This window comes from Leptodactylus fuscus, chromosome 2, assembly GCF_031893055.1.
Source record: "Leptodactylus fuscus isolate aLepFus1 chromosome 2, aLepFus1.hap2, whole genome shotgun sequence".
Taxonomy (NCBI): Eukaryota; Metazoa; Chordata; class Amphibia; order Anura; family Leptodactylidae; genus Leptodactylus; species Leptodactylus fuscus.
The window spans coordinates 2159594-2186358 of NC_134266.1; the positions used below are offsets into that span (position 1 = coordinate 2159594).

At 53.9% G+C, this 26765-nt stretch overlaps 1 protein-coding gene across 1 annotated transcript; it reads right to left on the reverse strand.

The window, feature by feature from the left end:
* Window positions 1-530: 530 nt before the first annotated feature.
* TMEM39A (transmembrane protein 39A) lies at window positions 531-26765 on the reverse strand. The gene is made up of 9 exons (XM_075263290.1): window positions 26564-26765; window positions 16741-16928; window positions 12965-13187; window positions 12143-12226; window positions 11318-11472; window positions 10738-11086; window positions 7593-7780; window positions 1817-1937; window positions 531-1139 (listed from the first exon to the last, which is right to left on the reverse strand). Exons 2-9 carry the CDS (start codon window positions 16851-16853, stop codon window positions 906-908), a joined length of 1467 nt encoding a protein of 488 aa, XP_075119391.1. The 5' UTR covers window positions 16854-16928; window positions 26564-26765; the 3' UTR covers window positions 531-905.

A 26765-nucleotide genomic window follows, 5' to 3' on the forward strand; every position in this document is an offset into this window, starting at 1 on the left:
GATCATTGATCACCTGTGATCTATGGAGGAATCAGCTGTTTCATTTCCCTGCAGCGCCACCACAGGAGATGTCAAGTACTGCACAGTTATCATTGAAATCAATGGAACGTCCATATAATGTGTTTAAGTGGTGGATCCTCCATAGAGACCCTGAATGGGGCGAACCCCTCTAATTCGGTAGTCTGTCATGGAGAGTATCTGCGGTCTCTTGGCAGCCACGGATTATGGTCGGCTCAGGTCTCTTACCTTGGTTCCATCCATGGCCAGTTCTGACTTACCATAGGCCGGTAGCCTCACCCGCAGACCTCCAGACACAGCCAATGAGCACATTAACTCCTCCCCTTCTGCCACTGGCCAATCATCAGTTCTGAGAACCGTGACATCAGAGGGCGAGGGGCGTCTTACTGGCGAGGGGCCCAGCAACATAAAATTTGGCCAATCCCTTTAGCTCCAGGCTATAAATTCCTGCCCTCGTACACGTGTCGTCGTCGTCGGCCGCCCCTCCCCCGTCCTCATTGACCACAACACAATTATGAAAATGAACTTTTTTTTTTATTATTTTCTTTTCAATACTATTAAGCTCTGCGATAACACAGGCGAGTGGCACTGAAATCTGCTGCACACTGGGAGGGCCTCCGGGGGGCGCTACAACACCTCGCTCCGAGGCCCCGTCTCACCTAATACATGCACCTCTAGAGAACTCCGGCATTAGTTTTGGTTTTCCCGGTGACAGCGCTTCCCGACAAGTGACACCAAAAAAAAAAACAAAAGAAAAAAAAAGGAAAAGAAAAAAAAAAAAATTGTATACAAAATATAAAATATCTTAAATATTTATAAACATTGGCAGAAAAAAATAGAAGTGTATGAAAATATTTTTTCTGATTTTCCCCTCCCCCCGCAGTCCGTCAGTGGGGTTTGAGTCCGTAGCTGTTGAGGGGGTGCGAATACGCTTTTCCTAATACTATTCTGTCCCGGAGGAGTTTGAACAAGACGTAATAGTTGCAGAAGAGGATGAGCGCCATGGACAGCGTGTGGTTCCACTTCTCGGCGCGGAGCAGCGAGTACAGCTGATACATCACCAGGCCGCCCTCCAGGACCACCAGCACGTTCAGTAGTCGTAACGGCCGGTGGAAGAGGAACTGGCGGAAAGAAGAGAGAGAGTCAGGGTCAGAAGGAAAGTCGCCATATGCACCCCCCCCCCCCCCCCGCCCCAGGCATTACTCGGATGAACCGGGAGCAGCAGCGCCATCTCCACTTCACAGCTCAGTCCCATTCAAATGAATAGAGCCAAGCTGCAATACCAAGCACAGCCACTATATAATGTACAGCGCTATGCTCATGAAGATTGCTGGGGTCTCTCCAAGCAGCTGGTCAGTGGGGGTCCTGGTTATCAGACCCCACCCATCTGACCACGGTGCCGGAATACCCCTTTAGGACCCCTTAATAGCCACATTGGTGACATTAAGGAGTTAAAACTTGGGTCAGTTCATGACATCGTGACTGTGGCCGCCGCTCCCGACCCATCGCAGTGATGTCACCGCTTATGACATCACTGCAAATAACTGTAATAAAGATGGCACCGGCACCAAGGCTGTAAAATAACAGGAACCGTCCCGGTACATTACAGCCCTGTGCACACTATAGTGAGGGCCGAGGCTACAGCGACCAATCAGATTCCAGCTCTCATTTCTCAGAGGCCCTTGTGCACATGGAAGCAGGAATCCTATTGGTTGGCTTTTCTGCCCGAAATTAGATGAGATTTCCTGCAGTCACCACTAGGGGGCGTCACATAACAGATCATACGGGATCTACTCACATAAAATCTGGCGTGTGATATATCTGAAGGCACGGCTACATTGTACGGCCCCACCGCTTTGTATAAAGTCCGACTGTGTCGTACGAGGACGCCCTGCGGCCATACTGTGCTGTCTGACCAGCTGTGGAGGAAGAGGAGAGGTTACACAGCGACCTACACACGTGTATAACACACACACACGGGATGGCGGAAGACACACACACACGGGATGGCGGAAGACACACACACACGGGATGGCGGAACACACACACACACACACACACACGGGATGGCGGAACACACACACACACACACACACACACACGGGATGGCGGAACACACACACACGGGATGGCGGAACACACACACACGGGATGGCGGAACACACACACACACACACACACACGGGATGGCGGAGCGCACACACACACACACGGGATGGCGGAGCGCACACACACACACACGGGATGGCGGAGCGCACACACACACACACGGGATGGCGGAGCGCACACACACACACACGGGATGGCGGAGCGCACACACACACACACGGGATGGCGGAGCGCACACACACACACACGGGATGGCGGAGCGCACACACACACACGGGATGGCGGAGCGCACACACACACACGGGATGGCGGAGCGCACACACACACACGGGATGGCGGAGCGCACACACACACACGGGATGGCGGAGCACACACACGGGATGGCGGAGCACACACACGGGATGGCGGAGCACACACACGGGATGGCGGAGCACACACACGGGATGGCGGAGCACACACACGGGATGGCGGAGCACACACACGGGATGGCGGAGCACACACACGGGATGGCGGAGCGCACACACACACACGGGATGGCGGAGCGCACACACACACACGGGATGGCGGAGCGCACACACACACACGGGATGGCGGAGCGCACACACACACACGGGATGGCGGAGCGCACACACACACACGGGATGGCGGAGCGCACACACACACGGGATGGCGGAGCGCACACACACACGGGATGGCGGAGCGCACACACACACGGGATGGCGGAGCGCACACACACACGGGATGGCGGAGCGCACACACACACGGGATGGCGGAGCGCACACACACACGGGATGGCGGAGCGCACACACACACGGGATGGAGGAGCGCACACACACACACGGGATGGCGGAGCGCACACACACACGGGATGGCGGAGCGCACACACACACGGGATGGCGGAGCGCACACACACACGGGATGGCGGAGCGCACACACACACGGGATGGCGGAGCGCACACACACACGGGATGGCGGAGCGCACACACACACGGGATGGCGGAGCGCACACACACACGGGATGGCGGAGCGCACACACACACGGGATGGCGGAGCGCACACACACACGGGATGGCGGAGCGCACACACACACGGGATGGCGGAGCACACACACACACACACACACGGGATGGCGGAACACACACACACACGGGATGGCGGAGCACACACACACACGGGATGGCGGAGCACACACACACGGGATGGCGGAGCACACACACACGGGATGGCGGAGCACACACACACGGGATGGCGGAGCACACACACACGGGATGGCGGAGCACACACACACGGGATGGCGGAGCACACACACACGGGATGGCGGAGCACACACACACACACACACACGGGATGGCGGAACACACACACACACACGGGATGGCGGAACACACACACACACACACACACGGGATGGCGGAACACACACACACACACACACGGGATGGCGGAACACACACACACGGGATGGCGGAGCACACACACACACGGGATGGCGGAGCACACACACACGGGATGGCGGAGCACACACACACGGGATGGCGGAGCACACACACACGGGATGACGGAGCACACACACACACACACACGGGATGGCGGAGCGCACACACACACACACACACGGGATGGCGGAGCGCACACACACACGGGATGGCGGAGCGCACACACACACGGGATGGCGGAGCACACACACACACGGGATGGCGGAACACACACACACACGGGATGGCGGAGCACACACACACACGGGATGGCGGAGCACACACACACACGGGATGGCGGAGCACACACACACGGGATGGCGGAGCACACACACACGGGATGGCGGAGCACACACACACGGGATGGCGGAGCACACACACACGGGATGGCGGAGCACACACACACGGGATGGCGGAGCACACACACACGGGATGGCGGAGCACACACACACGGGATGGCGGAGCACACACACACGGGATGGCGGAGCACACACACACGGGATGGCGGAGCACACACACACGGGATGGCGGAGCACACACACACGGGATGGCGGAACACACACACACACACGGGATGGCGGAACACACACACACGGGATGGCGGAACACACACACACACACACAGGATGGCGGAACACACACACACGGGATGGCGGAACACACACACACACACGGGATGGCGGAACACACACACACACACGGGATGGCGGAACACACACACACACACACACACACACAGGATGGCGGAACACACACACACACACACGGGATGGCGGAACACACACACACACACACGGGATGGCGGAGCACACACACACACACGGGATGGCGGAGCGCACACACACACGGGATGGCGGAGCGCACACACACACGGGATGGCGGAGCGCACACACACACGGGATGGCGGAGCGCACACACACACACACGGGATGGCGGAGCGCACACACACACACACGGGATGGCGGAGCGCACACACACACACACGGGATGGCGGAGCGCACACACACACACACGGGATGGCGGAGCACACACACACACACACACACACGGGATGGCGGAGCACACACACACACACACGGGATGGCGGAGCACACACACACACGGGATGGCGGAGCACACACACACACGGGATGGCGGAGCACACACACACACACGGGATGGCGGAGCACACACACACACACACGGGATGGCGGAGCGCACACACACACGGGATGGCGGAGCACACACACACACACGGGATGGCGGAGCGCACACACACACACACGGGATGGCGGAGCGCACACACACACACACGGGATGGCGGAGCGCACACACACGGTATGGCGGAGCACACACACACACACACGGGATGGCGGAGCGCACACACACACACACACGGGATGGCGGAGCACACACACACACACACACGGGATGGCGGAGCACACACACACACACACGGGATGGCGGAGCACACACACACACACACACACGGGATGGCGGAGCACACACACACACACACACGGGATGGCGGAGCACACACACACACACACGGGATGGCGGAGCACACACACACACACACGGGATGGCGGAGCACACACACACACACACACGGGATGGCGGAGCACACACACACACGGGATGGCGGAGCACACACACACGGGATGGCGGAGCACACACACACACACGGGATGGCGGAGCACACACACGGGATGGCGGAGCACACACACACACACACACGGGATGGCGGAGCACACACACACACACACGGGATGGCGGAGCACACACACACACACGGGATGGCGGAGCACACACACACGGGATGGCGGAGCACACACACACACACGGGATGGCGGAGCGCACACACACACACGGGATGGCGGAGCACACACACACACGGGATGGCGGAGCACACACGCACACACGGGATGGCGGAGCACACACGCACACACGGGATGGCGGAGCACACACGCACACACGGGATGGCGGAGCACACACGCACACACGGGATGGCGGAGCACACACGCACACACGGGATGGCGGAGCACACACACACACGGGATGGCGGAGCACACACGCACACACGGGATGGCGGAGCACACACACACACGGGATGGCGGAGCACACACACACACGGGATGGCGGAGCACACACACACACGGGATGGCGGAGCACACACACACACGGGATGGCGGAGCACACACACACACACACGGGATGGCGGAGCACACACACACACACACACACACACGGGATGGCGGAGCACACACACACACACACGGGATGGCGGAGCACACACACACACGGGATGGCGGAGCACACACACGGGATGGCAGAGCACACACACGGGATGGCAGAGCACACACACGGGATGGCAGAGCACACACACGGGATGGCAGAGCACACACACACACACACACGGGATGGCGGAGCACACACACACACACACGGGATGGCGGAGCACACACACACACACGGGATGGCGGAGCACACACACACACACGGGATGGCGGAGCACACACACACACACACACGGGATGGCGGAGCACACACACACACGGGATGGCGGAGCACACACACACGGGATGGCGGAGCACACACACACACACGGGATGGCGGAGCACACACACGGGATGGCGGAGCACACACACACACACACACGGGATGGCGGAGCACACACACACACACACGGGATGGCGGAGCACACACACACACACGGGATGGCGGAGCACACACACACGGGATGGCGGAGCACACACACACACACGGGATGGCGGAGCGCACACACACACACGGGATGGCGGAGCACACACACACACGGGATGGCGGAGCACACACGCACACACGGGATGGCGGAGCACACACGCACACACGGGATGGCGGAGCACACACGCACACACGGGATGGCGGAGCACACACGCACACACGGGATGGCGGAGCACACACGCACACACGGGATGGCGGAGCACACACACACACGGGATGGCGGAGCACACACGCACACACGGGATGGCGGAGCACACACACACACGGGATGGCGGAGCACACACACACACGGGATGGCGGAGCACACACACACACGGGATGGCGGAGCACACACACACACGGGATGGCGGAGCACACACACACACACACGGGATGGCGGAGCACACACACACACACACACACACACGGGATGGCGGAGCACACACACACACACACGGGATGGCGGAGCACACACACACACGGGATGGCGGAGCACACACACGGGATGGCAGAGCACACACACGGGATGGCAGAGCACACACACGGGATGGCAGAGCACACACACGGGATGGCAGAGCACACACACACACACACACGGGATGGCGGAGCACACACACACACACACGGGATGGCGGAGCACACACACACACACGGGATGGCGGAGCACACACACACACACGGGATGGCGGAGCACACACACACACACGGGATGGCGGAGCACACACACACGGGATGGCGGATCACACACACACGGGATGGCGGAGCACACACACACGGGATGGCGGAGCACACACACACGGGATGGCGGAGCACACACACACACGGGATGGCGGAGCACACACACACACGGGATGGCGGAGCACACACACACACGGGATGGCGGAGCACACACACACACGGGATGGCGGAGCACACACGCACACACGGGATGGCGGAGCACACACACACACGGGATGGCGGAGCACACACACACACGGGATGGCGGAGCACACACACACACGGGATGGCGGAGCACACACACACACGGGATGGCGGAGCACACACACACACGGGATGGCGGAGCACACACACACACGGGATGGCGGAGCACACACACACACGGGATGGCGGAGCACACACACACACGGGATGGCGGAGCACACACACACACGGGATGGCGGAGCACACACACACACACGGGATGGCGGAGCACACACACACACGGGATGGCGGAGCACACACACACACGGGATGGCGGAGCACACACACACGGGATGGCGGAGCACTCACATATGTTGCGGCGCGTTGCTGTACGACCCCGGCTCTAATTTCTGCCACCGGCCGAGATGGGACGCCGACCTGTGAAGTAAGTCGCAGTATCTGGGCGGCAGCAGCTGTGTGGTCAACATGACGAAGGCGTTAATCCACACCATGATGAGGTGCTCACACGACCAGCGCATGTCGTAATACTGAGTGCTCTGAAAGACAAGGCGCCATGTTAGTCAGGAGGAGGAAGAAGACCGCAGCCGAAACGACAGGAGGAAGACCGCAGCCGAAACGGAAGGGAAAGCAAGATGTCAGTCACCAAACAGTATAATGCTCCCCCCCACACCACAGTATAATGCTCCCCAGTGCCCCCCATACACAGTATAATGCTCCCCAGTGCCCCCCTGTACCCCCCCGTAAAGTATAATGCTCCCCAGTACCCCCCCCCCGTACAGTATAATGCTCCCCAGTGCCCCCCATACACAGTATAATGCTCCCCAGTGCCCCCATACACAGTATAATGCTCCCCAGTGCCCCCCATACACAGTATAATGCTCCCCAGTGCCCCCCATACACAGTATAATGCTCCCCAGTGCCCCACACACACAGTATAATGCTCCCCAGTGCCCCACACACACAGTATAATGCTCCCCAGTGCCCCCATACACAGTATAATGCTCCCCAGTGCCCCCCATACACAGTATAATGCTCCCCAGTGCCCCACACACACAGTATAATGCTCCCCAGTGCCCCCCTGTACCCCCCCGTACAGTATAATGCTCCCCAGTGCCCCCTCCCGTACAGTATAATGCTCCCCAGTAACCCCCCGTACAGTATAATGCTCCCCAGTGCCCCCCCCATACACAGTATAATGCTCCCCAGTGCCCCCCCCATACACAGTATAATGCTCCCCAGTGCCCCCCCCATACACAGTATAATGCTCCCCAGTGCCCCCCCCATACACAGTATAATGCTCCCCAGTGCCCCCCACACACAGTATAATGCTCCCCAGTGCCCCCCTGTACCCCCCCGTACAGTATAATGCTCCCCAGTGCCCCCTCCCGTACAGTATAATGCTCCCCAGTGCCCCCTCCCGTACAGTATAATGCTCCCCAGTGCCCCCTCCCGTACAGTATAATGCTCCCCAGTGCCCCCTCCCGTACAGTATAATGCTCCCCAGTGCCCCCTCCCGTACAGTATAATGCTCCCCAGTACCCCCCCCGTACAGTATAATGCTCCCCAGTGCCCCCCCATACACAGTATAATGCTCCCCAGTGCCCCCCCATACACAGTATAATGCTCCCCCCATACACAGTATAATGCTCCCCAGTACCCCCCCGTACAGTATAATGCTCCCCAGTGCCCCCTCCCGTACAGTATAATGCTCCCCAGTGCCCCCTCCCGTACAGTATAATGCTCCCCAGTGCCCCCTCCCGTACAGTATAATGCTCCCCAGTGCCCCCTCCCGTACAGTATAATGCTCCCCAGTACCCCCCCGTACAGTATAATGCTCCCCAGTGCCCCCTCCCGTACAGTATAATGCTCCCCAGTGCCCCCTCCCGTACAGTATAATGCTCCCCAGTGCCCCCCCCGTACAGTATAATGCTCCCCAGTACCCCCCCCGTACAGTATAATGCTCCCCAGTGCCCCCCCCATACACAGTATAATGCTCCCCAGTGCCCCCCCCATACACAGTATAATGCTCCCCAGTACCCCCCCCGTACAGTATAATGCTCCCCAGTGCCCCCCATACACAGTATAATGCTCCTCAGTGCCCCCCACACACAGTATAATGCTCCCCAGTGCCCCCCATACACAGTATAATGCTCCCCAGTGCCCCCCATACACAGTATAATGCTCCTCAGTGCCCCCCCCCCAGTATAATGCTCCCCAGTGCCCCCCTGTACCCCCCCGTAAAGCATAATGCTCCCCAGTGCCCCCTCCCGTACAGTATAATGCTCCCCAATGATCCTCCCCCACAATAAAATGCTCCCCAGTGGCTCCTTGACACAGTATAACACTCCCAAGTGGTCCCCTAACATAGGATTAGGGCATGGTGGAGCATTATAGTATGAGTGTACATGGTAACCACTGCGGAGCATTATAGTGTCTGTGCTTGGGGCAGCGGCAGCTGTGTGTTTAGGGGTGGTGGCAGCAACTGGGGAGCATTATACTATGTGTACATTGTAACCACTGGGGAGCATTATACTATGTGTACATTGTAACCACTGGGGAGCATTATACTATGTGTACATTGTAACCACTGGGGAGCATTATACTGTGTGTGCAGGAACACTGGTGGGTATTTTACGGTAGGGATCAGGGTAGTGGGGAGCATTAACTAACAGTATCATACTCCCCACTGGTCCCCTCCACACACAGTATAATGCCCCCAGGAGTACGGTTGACATTGAGACACTGGTGCCAAAACATTTGCAAATTTGTAGTTGCATTGGATACTATTTATGTCCCATCTGGGGCCCTGTAGAACAGATTTTTAAAACATTTTGCTGCAGGGTGTGCGCAATATCAAAATAACCTATTATGATAGCTTCCCCCCACCATAACAGCTGCAGCAGTGTAATACCCAGAACTCTGTATATAGGACAAGGTCACAGGCTCCTCCCACTTGCCTCCCTGCACCGGAATTAGATTCACACATGGCAGATTTGTTGCAGGACTTTCTGTTCATCATCCGTGTCCATACAACAACATTCACACCTGCACACGAGTCTCTGCTGGAATGGGCAGACTAACAAGTCCTGCACACGCAGCTTCAGTTTTACGGACCCCCAATGGACCCCAATATAATCAACAGGGCTCACCAGGCTCCATCTGTACCGGCTATTACAGCAGTCTGACTGTCCGTTGTTCTGGTCCTCCAATGCACCAGAAGAAAGGGGTTGTGCTGGTGTGAATCTTGTGTGAGAATAATGGGTCACATGTCCATGGACACAAAGACAGCGCCCCTCATGTCCACAGGTTGTGTGTGGTATTGCATCCCAGTCCCATTCCCTTCCATAGAGCCTCAGTTAACAGATTTACAGTCAACAAGACTTCTAAAACTTTAAGTGAGGCTCTCGCAGCTGCTTGGGTAGTGTTTGGAGCAATAGTGGGCGGGGACGGTGGGAGGGGCAGACAAGACTATATAAATAATACCGAAACTCACTTTTACGAAGCACAGCGGCAGAAAGGCCACGTAGTAGGCACTGAATAAGGAGTTGAAGAGGACTTCCTTGATCCTGCGGTTGAAGTCGGCCTTCAGGCATTCCACTTCGTTGCGTATGAGGTCCGGAGAGAGCGGGCAGCTGTGCGAGGGGATGGAGGGGGGCGAATTAAACTGCTCCCTCAAAGACTCGCGCAGGAGAGAGAGGAAGTCTTTGGGTCTGACGAGAGTGGCCACGCCATTAGCACCGTCCTCCACCAACGAGTCCTGAACGAGGTATCCGCAGTCTGTGGGCAAAGGCTGGGATCGGTTGTCTTGGTGAAAGCAGCAGAGAGGTACATAAACGCCGAACCTGCGGGGGTAACGGAGGAGAGGGGGCTGAGACACCACCAAATCTACAAGGAGGAGAGAATCACGCCATCAATGGGGGCTGTATACAGCTGTATCCTGTCAGCTCCCCCTAGTGGTGACTATCGTCATGTAGAAGAAGAGACACAACGACAGAAGTCTGTACCATGGAGACACCATAGCTCTGCAGAGATGCTGCGTACACATAACGGGAGCAGAAAGAGCCGATACTCACGGGTAGCCCAGGAAGAGCAGGTTCAGAACAGAATGGTTGCGGAACAGGTTGACAAGGGTCCAGCAGAAAACCCACCCGCACAGAGTGAGCAGGACCAGGCGGGCGGTGATCAGAGCGCCATACTGGACCGCAGACGCCGATCCTACCTGAGAAGCCTGAAGGAGAGACATCGGAGGGGTTAGAAGACATTTAGGTGACCATTACTGCCCAATCACAAACCAGTATATGGGGGTCTAGGGAATCCGTACAGGAAACAGCGCCACCCCTGACCATGGGCTGTGTCTGGTACTGCAGCTCAGGTCCACTGAAGTGAGAAAGGCCGAAGTGCAAAACCACAAACAGCCAGTGGGCAAAAATATAAATCTGGAACACCCAGCCCTCCCAAATAAAATGTTTCTGGGTTGGGAGGATGAGCCATCAATGTTAGAGAGGTGGAGAACTCCTTTAATATTAACCCCCTAATGTCCCACAGTTTAATGTCCCAGCACACAGGATATTGGCCCCATCAGTGTCTTCATACACTACATTGGCCCCCCATCACTGTCCCCCCATACAATAGGATGTAATATATTATAACAGATGGAATATCTCACCGCTCTATTTCCCTACAGCTCCCCCGCAGACAACATGTGGTATTACAGGGTGCTCAGACTCAGCTTCTGCTTTTTAGCAACTCTCTGCTTGGGCTTATAAAGGGGGTCCCTGCAAAGAAACCCCTCAATTATGTCTAAAAGTCCTATCAGGGATAGCCCGTCCCTTTAAGGAAGAATTCATTTTATTTTAAGAACATTGTTCCCCATATCTAGAGATGAGACGAGGACCTACCTGTGATATGAGGGCCCAGACCAGGCGCCGGGCCAACATGACTGTGATAAAAGCTGCCAGGTGATAGTCAATGAGGTGGAAATTCTGCAAGATAAAGAGTCGGCGTCAGTGATCTGGAACCGGAGACGCTCCACACCCATAGAGAACAATGTAACCATCTCACAGCTGAGGAGTCGTCACAATTACATCCAGTCTAGACATCAGCAGCTCTAATCTCTCTACTGTCTGTTACAATGTATCAGGTCGGTGAGCTCACAGAGCATTGTCTGGCCTGGATACAAATGTAACAAACTCAATGCGATGGAACAATCTTGTGTAATAACGGTCAAAGTAGTTGCCATCACTACCGGTGCCGGGGGCGTCTTATACTGGGGGGGGGTGTATCATAGTTCCTCCTTTTGCACCGCTATCAACTTATCTGTGATGAAACTGATGGATTACACAGGTGGAAACGCGTCTTGTCATTAGATCAGTCAGCCACCGCAATCATGGCCGCCTCGCTCTCAGCTGGGTTGCCCGTATGTGGTTATTAGGGGGCCTCAGTCCTGCTGCAGGGTCAATGCCACATCCCAGCGACGGGTCTATGTATGACAGTGGTCGGTCTGATACACATGGAGGACGGTGCAGGGTTATAACTTCCTTTATAGCCCTTCTCCGTTATCATCAGGTCTGAATTGTAACAAACCCTCAGCTGTTGAGAATTTTAGGATTTTGGGGGTTTTAAGCCAATGAATGTAGGAAAACGTCTCAAGATCTTGGAAACGAAGAAGATGAAAAACACAAAAACTATTAGAAAGTGATAAAGATGGAGAAGTGACTCACCAAAGACGTGCAGGAGGCCGGGTGATTGTACGGATACCACCAAACCGTCTTATAGATGTTTATGTACTGGATGAAGAGCGACACCAGAAGGTAGATGAAGAAGAGGAACTCAAAGAGAAGACTCCCGTCCAGCGGCAGGTCAGGGATACGGCAGTGACGCACCGGCTCGGGCGTGATCAAGGCAGTTATCGGAGGGGCGGAGAGGCCAACAGCGCTGCCATTCCTACAAAAGAAGGAGAACTTATATAACTCAATAACAGCAGCACAGAGGAAAAAGCAAGCAAAGTGCAAAGAGACAGAGGAAGAGGAAAGACAAGTAAGAGAGCGACCGCACTCAACATGAAGAACGAGCAAGAGTAAGAAACAAGAGTGAGCGTGCAAACAGAAGAGCGTGAGAGAGCAAGCGTGCAAAGAGTGCAAGACTGTGAGCGGGTGGACACAAGTAAGAGCGACCAGGATCAACATATAGAAACTGCACAAATAAGACAAGAGTAAGTGAGCAAACAGAAGAAAGTGAGTAAGTGTGCAAAGAGTGCAAGACTGTGAGCAGGTGGAAAGACAATTAAGAGAGCGACCAGGCTGAACACGCAGAAAATGCAAGAAAACAAGAATGGGAGTGTGCAAAGAGAATTGTACAGAGCGAGTAGTCAGGGCTCATTCACAAGACCGGCGTCCACAGCTCCAGAGACATTAATCATCTAGTGACACGGCCTGATGTCACGGATCTAGCAATAGACTCAGGGCCATGAGGGATCTAGGGAATCGGTTACACTATCACAGCGCACGGTCATGTGCATGGAGCCGCTGAGAACGACCAGACTGAAGAAACAAGCAGAAAGAGGAAGACTAAGAAAACAAGTGTGAGCAAGCAAACTGAAAAGAGTGAGTGTGAGCAAGTGTGCAAAGAAGACGAGACTGTGAGCAGGTGGAAAACAAGTAACAGAGCGGCCAGAATCTGCAAAATTAAGAATAAAAAAGTAACAGAGCAAATGGAAAAGAAAGAGCGTAAAACTCGGCAAGTGTGGAAAGAGAACAAGACTGAGAGTGAGTGGGAAGGCACAAGGAGGAGGAGGAGGAGCAGCGAGGCTGAACAAGCGAGCAGAAACTGCAAAAATAGAAGAACAAGGTAACGCGAGCAAACATAACAGCAGGTGAGAGAGTAGGAGAGCGAGCATGTGTGCAAAGGAAACACGTCAAGGACGCCAGAAAGGCTGAGAATAAATAAGCAAGACACAATCAAGTGGAAAAAGCAAGAGCGAGTGTGCAAGAAGAAGTAACCATCTGCATAAAACCAAACCAAGGCCCGGGTCACATCTGCGCTCGGTATTTCGTTTGGGGAGTCCGCTGGAGTGAGTAAGAAAGCAAAAACAGAAGAGACACCGCCCAGCAAGAGAAGTGCAAAGGAGCAGGCACACAAAGCGACAGCAAAAGTGATAAAACAACCACGGAAAACACGGAGTGCAAGGGTGAACAAGTGTGCAAAGAGCCTGGGGCAAGAAAACCCAAGCAGAAAAGAGTGAGCAAGTGCGTGTGCAAGAGAACGAGCAAGTGAACGGAGAAGGCAAGCAAGAAGGAGTGAGGAAGAAGTAGGTGTGAGCAAGAGAAAAGCAAGAGTGAGTGCAAGAGAGTCAGAAGAAGAGAGCGAGCAAAAGTGTGAGAAGTGTCAGGAAGAGGAACAGCAAATAGCGAGCACTCGTGTAAATCAGTGAGCAAGAAAACACCAACAATCAGGACAGACGGGAAGATTTATCACCGGGAGTCAGGAAAATGGGCGTCACACAAAAATAAAAATTATTACTTTTTAAGTTTCGCACTTTGCCCATCCCCCTGATAAGATCTCAGGGACCCGCCAGACGCATCATCAAGTGCACCCGTATTCTGTGGTGTAAATCACGTCATAGATCTGCACCAGGAAGGAACAGCCGAGGTTTCTGATTAAGTGCACAGACCCGGAGGAGGGGCCTCAATTATGACAAGAAGCATCACCAATAAGGGGAAAAATCTGAAGCGGCGGAGATTATCAAAACCGCCATGGAAAACGCCAGTAACGTCCTAGAGTGCGCACCATCAGCACAAGCAAGAGAAGTATAGCTAGAGATAGAGGGTAAGAGCACAAGCAAAAAACTGAATGGGGGCGGCAGAGGACACAGAGGGGGGCGCCAGAGGACACAGAGGGGGGCGCCAGAGGACACAGAGAGGGGAGGCAGAGGACACAGAGGGGGGCGCCAGAGGACACAGAGGGGGGCGCCAGAGGACACAGAGGGGGGCGCCAGAGGACACAGAGGGGGGCGCCAGGGGACACAGAGAGGGGAGGCAGAGGACACAGAGGGGGGCGCCAGAGGACACAGAGGGGGGCGCCAGAGGACACAGAGAGGGGAGGCAGAGGACACAGAGGGGGGCGCCAGAGGACACAGAGGGGGGCGCCAGAGGACACAGAGGGGGGCGCCAGAGGACACAGAGGGGGGCGCCAGAGGACACAGAGGGGGGCGCCAGAGGACACAGAGAGGGGAGGCAGAGGACACAGAGGGGGGCGCCAGAGGACACAGAGGGGGGGCGCCAGAGGACACAGAGGGGGGCGCCAGAGGACACAGAGGGGGGCGCCAGAGGACACAGAGGGGGGCGCCAGGGGACACAGAGGGGGGCGCCAGGGGACACAGAGGGGGGCGCCAGGGGACACAGAGGGGGGCGCCAGGGGACACAGAGGGGGGCGCCAGGGGACACAGAGGGGGGCGCCAGGGGACACAGAGGGGGGCGCCAGGGGACACAGAGGGGGGCGCCAGGGGACACAGAGGGGGGCGCCAGGGGACACAGAGGGGGGCGCCAGGGGACACAGAGGGGGGCGCCAGGGGACACAGAGGGGGGGCGCCAGGGGACACAGAGGGGGGGCGCCAGGGGACAGACAGGGGGCGCCAGAGGACACACAGTGGGGCGGCAGAGAATGCTCAACTAAGAAAAAAAAACGGCAAAGAAAAAAAAAGTAACAAATAAAAGTGCAAGCGGAAAATAAATGTTGCTTTCTGATCGTCGCTCCGCCGCCCCCGCCACTCTCTGAGCCGCCTCTTGCCCCGGCCTTGTGTTACTTGTCCCGACTCCATGATGAAAGCGACATCTTCAAAGGATTCAGATTTACGGCTCTTAAAAGATGGAGCCCGAAGACTTCAAAGAGCGGAGGAAGAGAGGGCGAGAGCGCAAGGCCGGGGGAAGGGCTTTATACAGGTCACAAGGATAGACAGGGCGGTGCAGAAGTTCCGTATATACTCCAGTATAAACCGACTTTCTCAGCACATTTCTCATGCTCTCCTCGGCTTATACACGAGTCGGGGTCCGCGGAGCACAGAAAATGGTAAGGACCTGGAAGGGGGAGGTCCTTTACGGCTACTGCTCTGTGATTGGCTTGTCATGAGGTCACGTGACTGTGATGTCATCAAAGGTCCTGTAGCCACTGGTATGTAAAGGTCTAAAGGTCAAAACTGAGCAAAACAACGGGAATCTCCGGCCCTCAGACGAGTTTCACTTTCACAAGTCACATGAGAGCCGCAGCGACCAGATTACACTTTCGGTTCCTGTCTGACCTGATCGCGCGGCCGCAGTCGGGATATTTGGGGATTTTCACAGGTTATGAAGCAGGGTCAGTGTTTTGCACTGTTTATACGGTCATGGACTGTCCTGGTGATCCTAGATGGCGCCACTGTGTTTTTAGTGCAGCTTCTGCTCTGCTGCTCGGTGGCGCCACCTAGGATCGCCCGTCTGCTGTACAACATTTCGCGGATCCTCACCTGTTTCTCAGCCCTGTGCCATTGCCACAAGTGCCGCCAACCAAAGTCTGCAGTGAGGGCAAAGCGGAACGGCTCAACTGCTGCCGGCTAGGACCCCTTCTTCCGCCGGGCATGACAAGGTAGCAGTACACATCCAACAGTCAGCTCCACTCCGAGGCCTGCGGTACAGCGAGCGGGAGATTTCAGCTCTGCAGGAGAAAATACAACATAAGTATACGGAAAAGCGACGACTAATAGTATACACCATATGGCACACGGCGGAGGATATTACAGGGGTCATGTGACCTACACCCTATAGCGCACGGCGGAGGATATTACAGGGGTCATGTGACCTACACCCTATAGCGCACGGCGGAGGATATTACAGGGTCATGTGACCTGCGCCCTATAGCGCACGGCGGAGGATATTACAGGGGTCATGTGACCTGCGCCCTATAGAGCACGGTGGAGGATATTACGGGGTAATGTGACCTGCACCCTATAGCGCACGGTGGAGGATATTACGGGGTCATGTGACCTGCACCCTATAGCGCACGGTGGAGGATATTACGGGGTCATGTGACCTGCACCCTATAGCGCACGGCGGAGGATATTATGGGGTCATGTGACCTGCACCCTATAGCGCACGGCGGAGGATATTACGGGGTCATGTGACCTGCACCCTATAGCGCACGGCGGAGGATATTACAGGGGTCATGTGACCTACACCCTATAGCGCACGGTGGAGGACATTAGGGGGTCATGTGACCAGACTCTCCGCCCATCATCCCACCACAGTCTTCCTGTGACTCGGCTGATACCAGAGAGTAATAGCTGTCGCTGCCCTTTAGGTGTGGCGCCCCCTCAGACTCATAAATCGCTATTAGGAAGTTGTTTGTCCGGAAACTGTTGGCGCAGGACGGGACAATACGCCGCGCGTCATCATAATAAAGACAGACAATCCCTAAAGCGCAGAGTCATTGTCCTCCTGAATACTCTGCAGGATATCTCGCCCCTTCCCTCCCCCTCTGCAGGATATCTCGCCCCTTCCCTCCCCCTCTGCAGGATATCGCGCCCCTTCCCTCCCCCTCTGCAGGATATCGCGCCCCTTCCCTCCCCCTCTGCAGGATATCGCGCCCCTTCCCTCCCCCTCTGCAGGATATCGCGCCCCTTCCCTCCCCCTCTGCAGGATATCGCGCCCCTTCCCTCCCCCTCTGCAGGATATCGCGCCCCTTCCCTCCCCCTCTGCAGGATATCGCGCCCCTTCCCTCCCCCTCTGCAGGATATCGCGCCCCTTCCCTCCCCCTCTGCAGGATATCGCGCCCCTTCCCTCCCCCTCTGCAGGATATCGCGCCCCTTCCCTCCCCCTCTGCAGGATATCGCGCCCCTTCCCTCCCCCTCTCTTTGCAGCAGGAGAGTGATGCTTTACTGTCAGCAGAACATGGAAAACTGAGATGGGAAGTGACATCATCAGAGCTCCACCCCTACAACCTGTGACATCATCAGCTGCTCCCAGATAACTCCTCCCCCATCATAGAATAACCTATCAGTAAAGACTATAGGGCAGAGATGCAATACCACACACAACCTGCAGACACGTGTGGCGCTCTGTGGGGGAGCGGCGATCAAACCTGTCTTAGTTACCCATAGCAACCAATCACAAGGCAGCATTAACTTCTTATAGTGCTCCTGAGATATTGTTGCCCATAGCAACCGAACACGGCGCATCTTTAAGAGCGAGTCAGACATTTGCTGAGAGGGGGGGGGGGATGAGACACCCCAAAAACTCTGTTACCCATAGCAACCAATGACAACACAGCTTAGAGGTTTTGGAAAAATGGAAGATGCGCCATGATGGGTTGCTATCGGCAACAAAGACGGTTATAGATGGTCAGAAGCCTGCGGCAAGTCTACGGAGAGCGCGACAGACCAAAGCTCAGCCTGCCGAGAAGAGAAGCGGAGAAGAACGGGGCTGTCTAGCCAGGGGTTAACTGAAAGGGCCCGTGATGTCACAGGATGAAGAGGCGGAGCTAAGTGGAGAGGACTGGTGATGTCACAGGATGAAGAGGTGGAGCTTTGTGTAGGAGAGGACTGGTGATGTCACAGGATGAAGAGGCGGAGCTCTATGTAGGAGAGGACTGGTGATGTCACAGAATGAAGAGGCGGAGCTTTGTGTAGGAGAGGACTGGTGATGTCACAGGATGAAGAGGTGGAGCTCTATGTAGGAGAGGACTAGTGATGTCACTTGATGAAGAGGCGGAGCTTTGTGTAGGAGAGGACTGGTGATGTCACAGGATGAAGAGGAGGAGCTCTATGTAGGAGAGGACTGGTGATGTCACAGAATGAAGAGGCGGAGCTTTGTGTAGGAGAGGACTGGTGATGTCACAAGATGAAGAGGTGGAGCTCTGTGGAAAGACTGGTGATGTCACAGGGTGAAGAGGTGGAGCTCTCAGGGGTAGACCGGTGATGACACGGGATGAAGAGGTGGAGCTCTATGTAGGAGAGGACTGGTGATGTCACAGGATGAAGAGGAGGAGCTATGTGGAGAGGACTGATGATGTCATAGGATGAAGAGGCGGAGCTATGTGGAGAGGACTGGTGATGTCACAGGATGAAGAGGCGGAGCTCTCAGGGCTAGACCTGTGTTATCACTGCCCCCTTTAACTCTATGTTTACCAATTATAATAAAGGAGACCTCCAGGTTCAGTCAGCAGCAGCCTCTTTGGTCACCAGGTGGCAGCACAGGGGAGGACGGCATATACTTATGTAACACGGATGGCGGACACACAGTGTATATTACACGACCATTTAGCTGAGCATTCACACTAACGTAATCCTAGAGAGACAAAACATTTCTTCACTAGGCCGCAGGGTGAGCTCCTGGCAGGAACACCGACAATCCTGGCTCGTATTCTTGGCAGGACATGAACATAGCGGAGGCTTCCTGAGAGGAGCGGACGCGTCGCTGGACTTTCCATTACAGAGGAGAAGGGATGTACTACAAGTAGTAGAAGGAATGGCCCAGGAGACGCCTCTGCTGCCCTCGGCTCACCCCTCACGTCACTGTCAGGAGAACATCTACAGCACCAACAACACCTGACACAAAGGGTTAAATGGACAGGAGAAGGACCGCGGTAATGATGGAGAGTCGCAACACACCGGGTCACCGGGACAGGGACTAGAAAAAGGGAATGTCCAAGAAGGTTCGTGGTGAACATTAAGTAACGCTGGTTATAGATTCTGTCTTCTTAGTTTTACTGTAGCAAAGGAAGTTCTAGTGAGCGCCAGGAGAGAGAAGTCAGCTACTCCCTCTGTCAGGATGGCAGACTCCTCCTTGTGACCCCTGACCTGCCAATCCCAACTACAAACCCCCAGTCTCATGTCAGCCAGACAGCTACTCGTGTGTATTGCTGCGCACACAGGTGGAGAAGTTAGCTACTTCCCTTCATTCAGATAAGTGGCCGCCTGTGTAATGTACAGATAGCTCAAGTCTACAGAACACGAGAGAGCACAAGAGAGCACAAGAGAGCGATCACCGATACAATGGGAGGAGGAGGCCGGAGGAGGAGGCTGCAAAAATAAAGTGTCCTGCTCAATCACACGGCAGACTCAGGAACAGACTCAGCCACAGAGTCCGAGACGTGAGACATCCCACAGATCAGGCCCAATCCATTTCTAGTGGGAACACCGGCAACACACAGGAAAAGTCTGAGTCAGATATGGTGGGAGTTGTAGTATTAGAACAACTGGAAAGTCAAAGACTGCTCCACCAGCAGAATAGTGAGCGCAGCTCTGGAGTATAATACAGGATAAGTAATGTAATGTATGTACACAGTGACTGCACCAGCAGAATAGTGAGCGCAGCTCTGGAGTATAATACAGGATAAGTAATGTAATGTATGTACACAGTGACTGTACCTGCAGAATAGTGAGCGCAGCTCTGGGGTATAATACAGGATAAGTAATGTAATGTATGTACACAGTGACTGCACCAGCAGAATAGGGAGCGCAGCTCTGGGGTATAATACAGGATACGTAATGTAATGTATGTACACAGTGATTGTACCAGCAGAATAGTGAGCGCAGCTCTGGGGTATAATACAGGATAAGTAATGTAATGTATGTACACAGTGACTGCACCAGCAGAATAGTGAGCGCAGCTCTGGAGTATAATACAGGATAAGTAATGTAATGTATGTACACAGTGACTGCACCAGCAGAATAGTGAGCGCAGCTCTGGAGTATAATACAGGATAAGTAATGTATGTACACAGTGACTGTACCAGCAGAATAGTGAGTGCAGCTCTGGAGTATAATACAGGATAAGTAATGTAATGTATGTACTCAGTGACTGCACCAGTAGAATAGTGAGTGCAGCTCTGGAGTATAATACAGGATAAGTAATGTAATGTATGTACACAGTGACTGTACCAGCAGAATAGTGAGCGCAGCTCTGGGGTATAATATAGGATGTAACTAAGGGTCAGTACCTCATGTACGAGTAGAACAGGGGTCCCGTATAGGGGTACAGTGCTGTTTATGGGCCTACCTAGTGGTGTAAATACAGGGGTAGCAGCAGTAGTGCCTGTGACTGGGCCTGGGACATTTTTTTCATAGGCTGTAACCCGAGCAGGTAGCAGGCTATATTTTACTTACCGATCCTCGCTCCCGGCGGCCAGGGCTTCCCCTTCTGTGAGCAGGAGCTGGGATCGGTCAGTGAGGCCGGGGGGCCTCTATAAGCACTGCTATCATTATACTCGAGCGTCTTTTCAGATCCCCAAATATAATGATAATTGGGCCAGGGGAGGTGAGGAAACATAAAACACTGTTACTTACCTCTCCTGGGCTCCAGAAGGCTTTGGGCCTGTTTGGTGACGTCTGGTCCAACATTGAAGTTGGCCAAAAGCAGAAGGGAGTGCGCCGGAGCCCATGAGAGGAAAGTAAGATTGCTTTCTATGTTTTTCATCTTCTCTGGGTCTCTGATCATTAGTCTGAGGTCTGATAAGACCCCGGAGTATAATAATTGTTCATGGCTGGTCCACTATGGCGCATGATACTGTGTGCGGGAAAGCAGGTTGTCAAATGTTCACCTTGGGGTCCAGCGATTTTGAGTTACGTCACTGGGTCTACTAGTGGGGGGTCTCATATAGGACCTGCATGTATTCGGCACACGTGACCTGTCCTGTAGACACATTACATTGTATATTCTTATATCTGCGGCTTCTTGTGAGTCAGGTCCCGCTTCTCACCAATAATCCCTAATAATCGGATAATTCCCCTTTAAGTCATGGGAAATGGTAAATACGTGATCTCACCAGCGACTCCCAAGGCAAATATCCAGTCTGAGAAATCGCCCAGAAGAAAAATAAGACGACGTGTAATGTATGAGAGAAGAGAAGTCCGGTGTGACGGGGACGACAGGACGACCCTTCCCCAATAAGGCGATGCCCGAGAGTCCAGAATATTAAGAAGGGGAAGGGGGGGGGGAGGTCAAGGCCAAGTCTAAGACACCGCAGCCCAAAGATGTCACTCTGGAAGAGCCCTGCAGAGGGCGACACTCAAGAATCAGTTCCTGCAGAGCCTCATATATAAGTCAGACCCCTGAGCAATAGACGGCTCCTATGATGTGAATAACAGGACAGGCCATTATCACACGGGGCGCTCGCCCTACTCCTGAGGTGTCACCGACTGCCGGAGGCCGAGTCCTCAGTAATATCCGTCTTACAAGTAATTGCAACTCGTGCGGATAATCAGTGGTTGTGAAATCTTAGAAAACCGCCCGGCGTCTGCTTTCGAGGAGCGCACAGCAATGGCTCAGCTCCCGGCTCCGCTTACAGGCGACACACAGAACATGCTCTGAGGAAACGTTTCTATGTTGCGGCAGCCAGAGCCCCACCGGTATACAGTAGGGGTGTGTGTATATAATATATATATACTGTATATGTGTATGGGGGGGGGGGGGGGGTCATATAGCTTGTTATTGGCTTTTAACTATCATGTGATGAATAGAACAGCTTTAACTCTGCTCATCCTGATCCTTCTGGTCCATGAATAGAATGCGAGAACTAAAGTACATACTGACACACATGTAAGGAAAGATGAAAAAAAAAAAGGAAAACTGTCAATGCTACATGGCAAGGTAGAGGCGGGTGAGTGACTGGAAGGCTGAGTGACACCATCTTGGTTGCTATACGTGTAGTCATAGCAAAGACAACAAAAATGAGATGCAAAATGATGATTTTCAGGACGATCGGCCCCTCCCCCACTTACGGAAAGAGAGGGGTGATTTACCTGATTATATAAGTGCAGGGGCGGCTCAGGGTCAGGGTTTATTTACCCGCCGCACAGGGCACCCCGCCATGTTATACAGATAAAGGGAACTTGGCATACAAAAATGAAATCATTAGTTAATGGCGTTTAAAGGGCATCTCAAGTCACGTCAATGGGGCTGCAATTCCAGACACAGCCATGGGCAAGGATGGCGCTGTTTTAAGTGTCTGATCGCTGGCGGTCCCTGTGCGGTGATAGTGGGCATGCACGGCCTTCTCCAGTCACTTCTATGAAGGTTCCCCGTGGTCTGACCTGCAGCAACCGCTCATGTGAACAGAGGTCTAACAGATTCCCCCGGGACGGCCAGAAAAACCTTTACAAACTATTTCACTTGCACCATTTTACTGTAGTCACCCCCAGAGCTGCATTCACAATTCTGCAGGCAGGGGAGTGGTTGAGAATATCGTCTGGGCAGGAAACGCCAGGGGCAAAGGATCCCTCAATGTGCAAGGAAACCAAGAACAAGATTAATGAGACGTCAAGAAGGAAAGCTGCATAACAGGAGCGGACGCTGTGGGGACTACAACTCCCAGCAACACCCCCGCACAGCAGAAACTGGACCCTGGGGAATAAAGGAGGGTAAAACCTGATCCATGAATAGAATGCAAGGACGACAGTGAAGACTGACACAGGAATAAAACTACATATCCCAGTCAGGGTCTGTGGAAAGCTGGGTGGCAACCTGGTAAGCCATATAGAGGTTGCACCTCGCACCCTGAATGCCGGGAGATCAGAGCTTGTCAACCCTGTGGCTGCCATAAATACCTGCAGATCGCCATGACGTGCTGAGACTTGTAGTTCCACAGAACACAGCGAGCCTCCTATTGCTGACACAGCTGGAGATCTTTGCATGGAGCCTTCTGCTTATGTATGAATAGATATATACTCGGCACCTGCTGTGGAACTACAACTCCCAGCATGCGTTCTTCCCTCTTCTTGCTGTCAGTGAGACTTGATCCAGCTGAGGGTTTGTTACATTGTATCAGCCTAATCTACATCTCTGTGGTTACAGATCTTCCTGTTTGTTACATTGTATCAGCTTGGACTGTCACTATTTTGCGGCCAGGCAGGTATACAGGAGCAGCGGCGCCTCCAGCAGGACTACAACTCACAGTCTGAGGCACAAACCTGGGCAGAAATAATTGTCAGAATGGGCGACTACAACTCCCAGCAGATGCTATCAGGCCTATGTAGTGTGCAGGTGTGTGTACGTTCTCTGCAACCTCCCCTTCAGACGTTGTGACACTACAACTCCCAGCATGCTCAGCTTTCATGACATACTGGGCCGTAGATAACATGTAACCTGTCGCTAAACTACAACTCCCAAAATGCTGACGCCTTGCAGCAGACACCACTATACATGCTCTAAGCAACTCACACCTGTGAAACTACAACTCCCAGCAAGACCTGACAACAGGAGGCCTCCAAGACATGCCGGGACACGATACCCAAGTGTATGTATATATATATATATATATATATATATATATATATATATATATATATATATATATATATGTGCTCTGCAAACTGTTGTAAAACTACAACTCCCAGCATGCCAACACCTTAACTCTATACGTTCTCTGCAACCCACAGTTGAACTACAACTCCCAGCATGTCCTGTCCTGCTCCTTCATGGCATGCTGGGACACCATAGCTGAGTGTATATATCTGTCTGCTCTGCAACCTGTCGCTCTTCAGCTGATGAAAATCTACAACTCCCAGCATGTTCTGCTACCATGAAGCACAAGCTGTAGGTATATAGCAGGTATACAGTGAGTATACAGGTGTGGATGGATATAGGAGTGTATACTACCACCTGTAGCTCTGCAGTTGTCGTAGCACTACAAGTCCCAGCATATCCTGCACAGGCTATAGGTATATAGAAGGTATACAGGTGTGGATGGATATAGCAGTGTATACTACCACCTGTAGCTCTGCAGTTGTCGTAGCACTACAACTCCCAGCATGTCCTGAACAGGCTATAGGTATATAGAAGGTATACAGGGAGTATACAGGTGTGGATGGATATAGCAGTGTATATTACCACCTGTAACTCTGCAGTTGTCATAGAACTACAACTCCCAGCATGTCCTGCACAGACTATAGGTATATAGCAGGTATACAGTGAGTATACAGGTGTGGATGGGTATAGGAGTGTATACTACCACCTGTAGCTCTGCAGTTACTGTAGCACTACAAGTCCCAGCATGTCCTGCACAGGCTATAGGTATATAGCAGGTATACAGTGAGTATACAGGTGTGGATGGGTATAGGAGTGTATATGACCACCTGTAGCTCTGCAGTTACTGTAGCACTACAAGTCCCAGCATGTCCTGCACAGGCTATAGGTATATAGCAGGTATACAGTGAGTATACAGGTGTGGATGGGTATAGGAGTGTATATTACCACCTGTAGCTCTGCAGTTACTGTAGCACTACAACTCCCAGCATGTCCTGCACAGGCTATAGGTATATAGAAGGTATACAGGGAGTATACAGGTGTGGATGGGTATAGGAGTGTATACTACCACCTGTAGCTCTGCAGTTGTCGTAGCACTACAACTCCCAGCATGTCCTGAACAGGCTATAGGTATATAGAAGGTATACAGGGAGTATACAGGTGTGGATGGATATAGCAGTGTATATTACCACCTGTAACTCTGCAGTTGTCATAGAACTACAACTCCCAGCATGTCCTGCACAGACTATAGGTATATAGCAGGTATACAGTGAGTATACAGGTGTGGATGGGTATAGGAGTGTATACTACCACCTGTAGCTCTGCAGTTACTGTAGCACTACAAGTCCCAGCATGTCCTGCACAGGCTATAGGTATATAGCAGGTATACAGTGAGTATACAGGTGTGGATGGGTATAGGAGTGTATATGACCACCTGTAGCTCTGCAGTTACTGTAGCACTACAAGTCCCAGCATGTCCTGCACAGGCTATAGGTATATAGCAGGTATACAGTGAGTATACAGGTGTGGATGGGTATAGGAGTGTATATTACCACCTGTAGCTCTGCAGTTACTGTAGCACTACAACTCCCAGCATGTCCTGCACAGGCTATAGGTATATAGAAGGTATACAGGGAGTATACAGGTGTGGATGGGTATAGGAGTGTATATGACCACCTGTAGCTCTGCAGTTACTGTAGCACTACAACTCCCAGCATGTCCTGCACAGGCTATAGGTATATAGCAGGTATACAGTGAGTATACAGGTGTGGATGGGTATAGGAGTGTATATGACCACCTGTAGCTCTGCAGTTACTGTAGCACTACAACTCCCAGCATGTCCTGCACAGGCTATAGGTATATAGCAGGTATACAGTGAGTATACAGGTGTGGATGGGTATAGGAGTGTATACTACCACCTGTAGCTCTGCAGTTACTGTAGCACTACAAGTCCCAGCATGCCCTGTCATCTTGGAGGCAGTCAGGGCATGCTGGGAGTTGTAGTCTGTGCTGTGCGGTGACACCTCTCATCAGGCTGCGGCTGGTACTCACACATGTAAGGGCAGCGTCAGCTCAGTCATCGGTCGGGGCAGGTCTCTGGCACAGGGCTGTCTGCCGCATGTTGAGCCCATGCAGGGTGCACGTCGCGGGGAGGGTTGCAGGGGAGCAGGACACCCCTCTTCCTGCAGCCGCGTCTCCCCAGCTCTTCTGCTTCCCTTTACTCTCCGCAGCTGCCCAGGAGAGACGTGGCAGA

Excerpts from the sequence above, each read along its gene's own strand:
- TMEM39A (XM_075263290.1), bottom strand. The coding sequence starts at position 16,853 with ATGCCCGGCGGAAGAAGGGGTCCTAGCCGGCAGCAGTTGAGCCGTTCC. Across the intron at positions 13,188-16,740 it reads GGCACAGGGCTGAGAAACAG|GAATGGCAGCGCTGTTGGCC; the intron begins GTGAGGATCCGC and ends CTTCTTTTGTAG. Across the intron at positions 11,087-11,317 it reads CTGCTCTTCCTGGGCTACCC|GTTCGGCGTTTATGTACCTC; the intron begins GTGAGTATCGGC and ends TTACCCCCGCAG.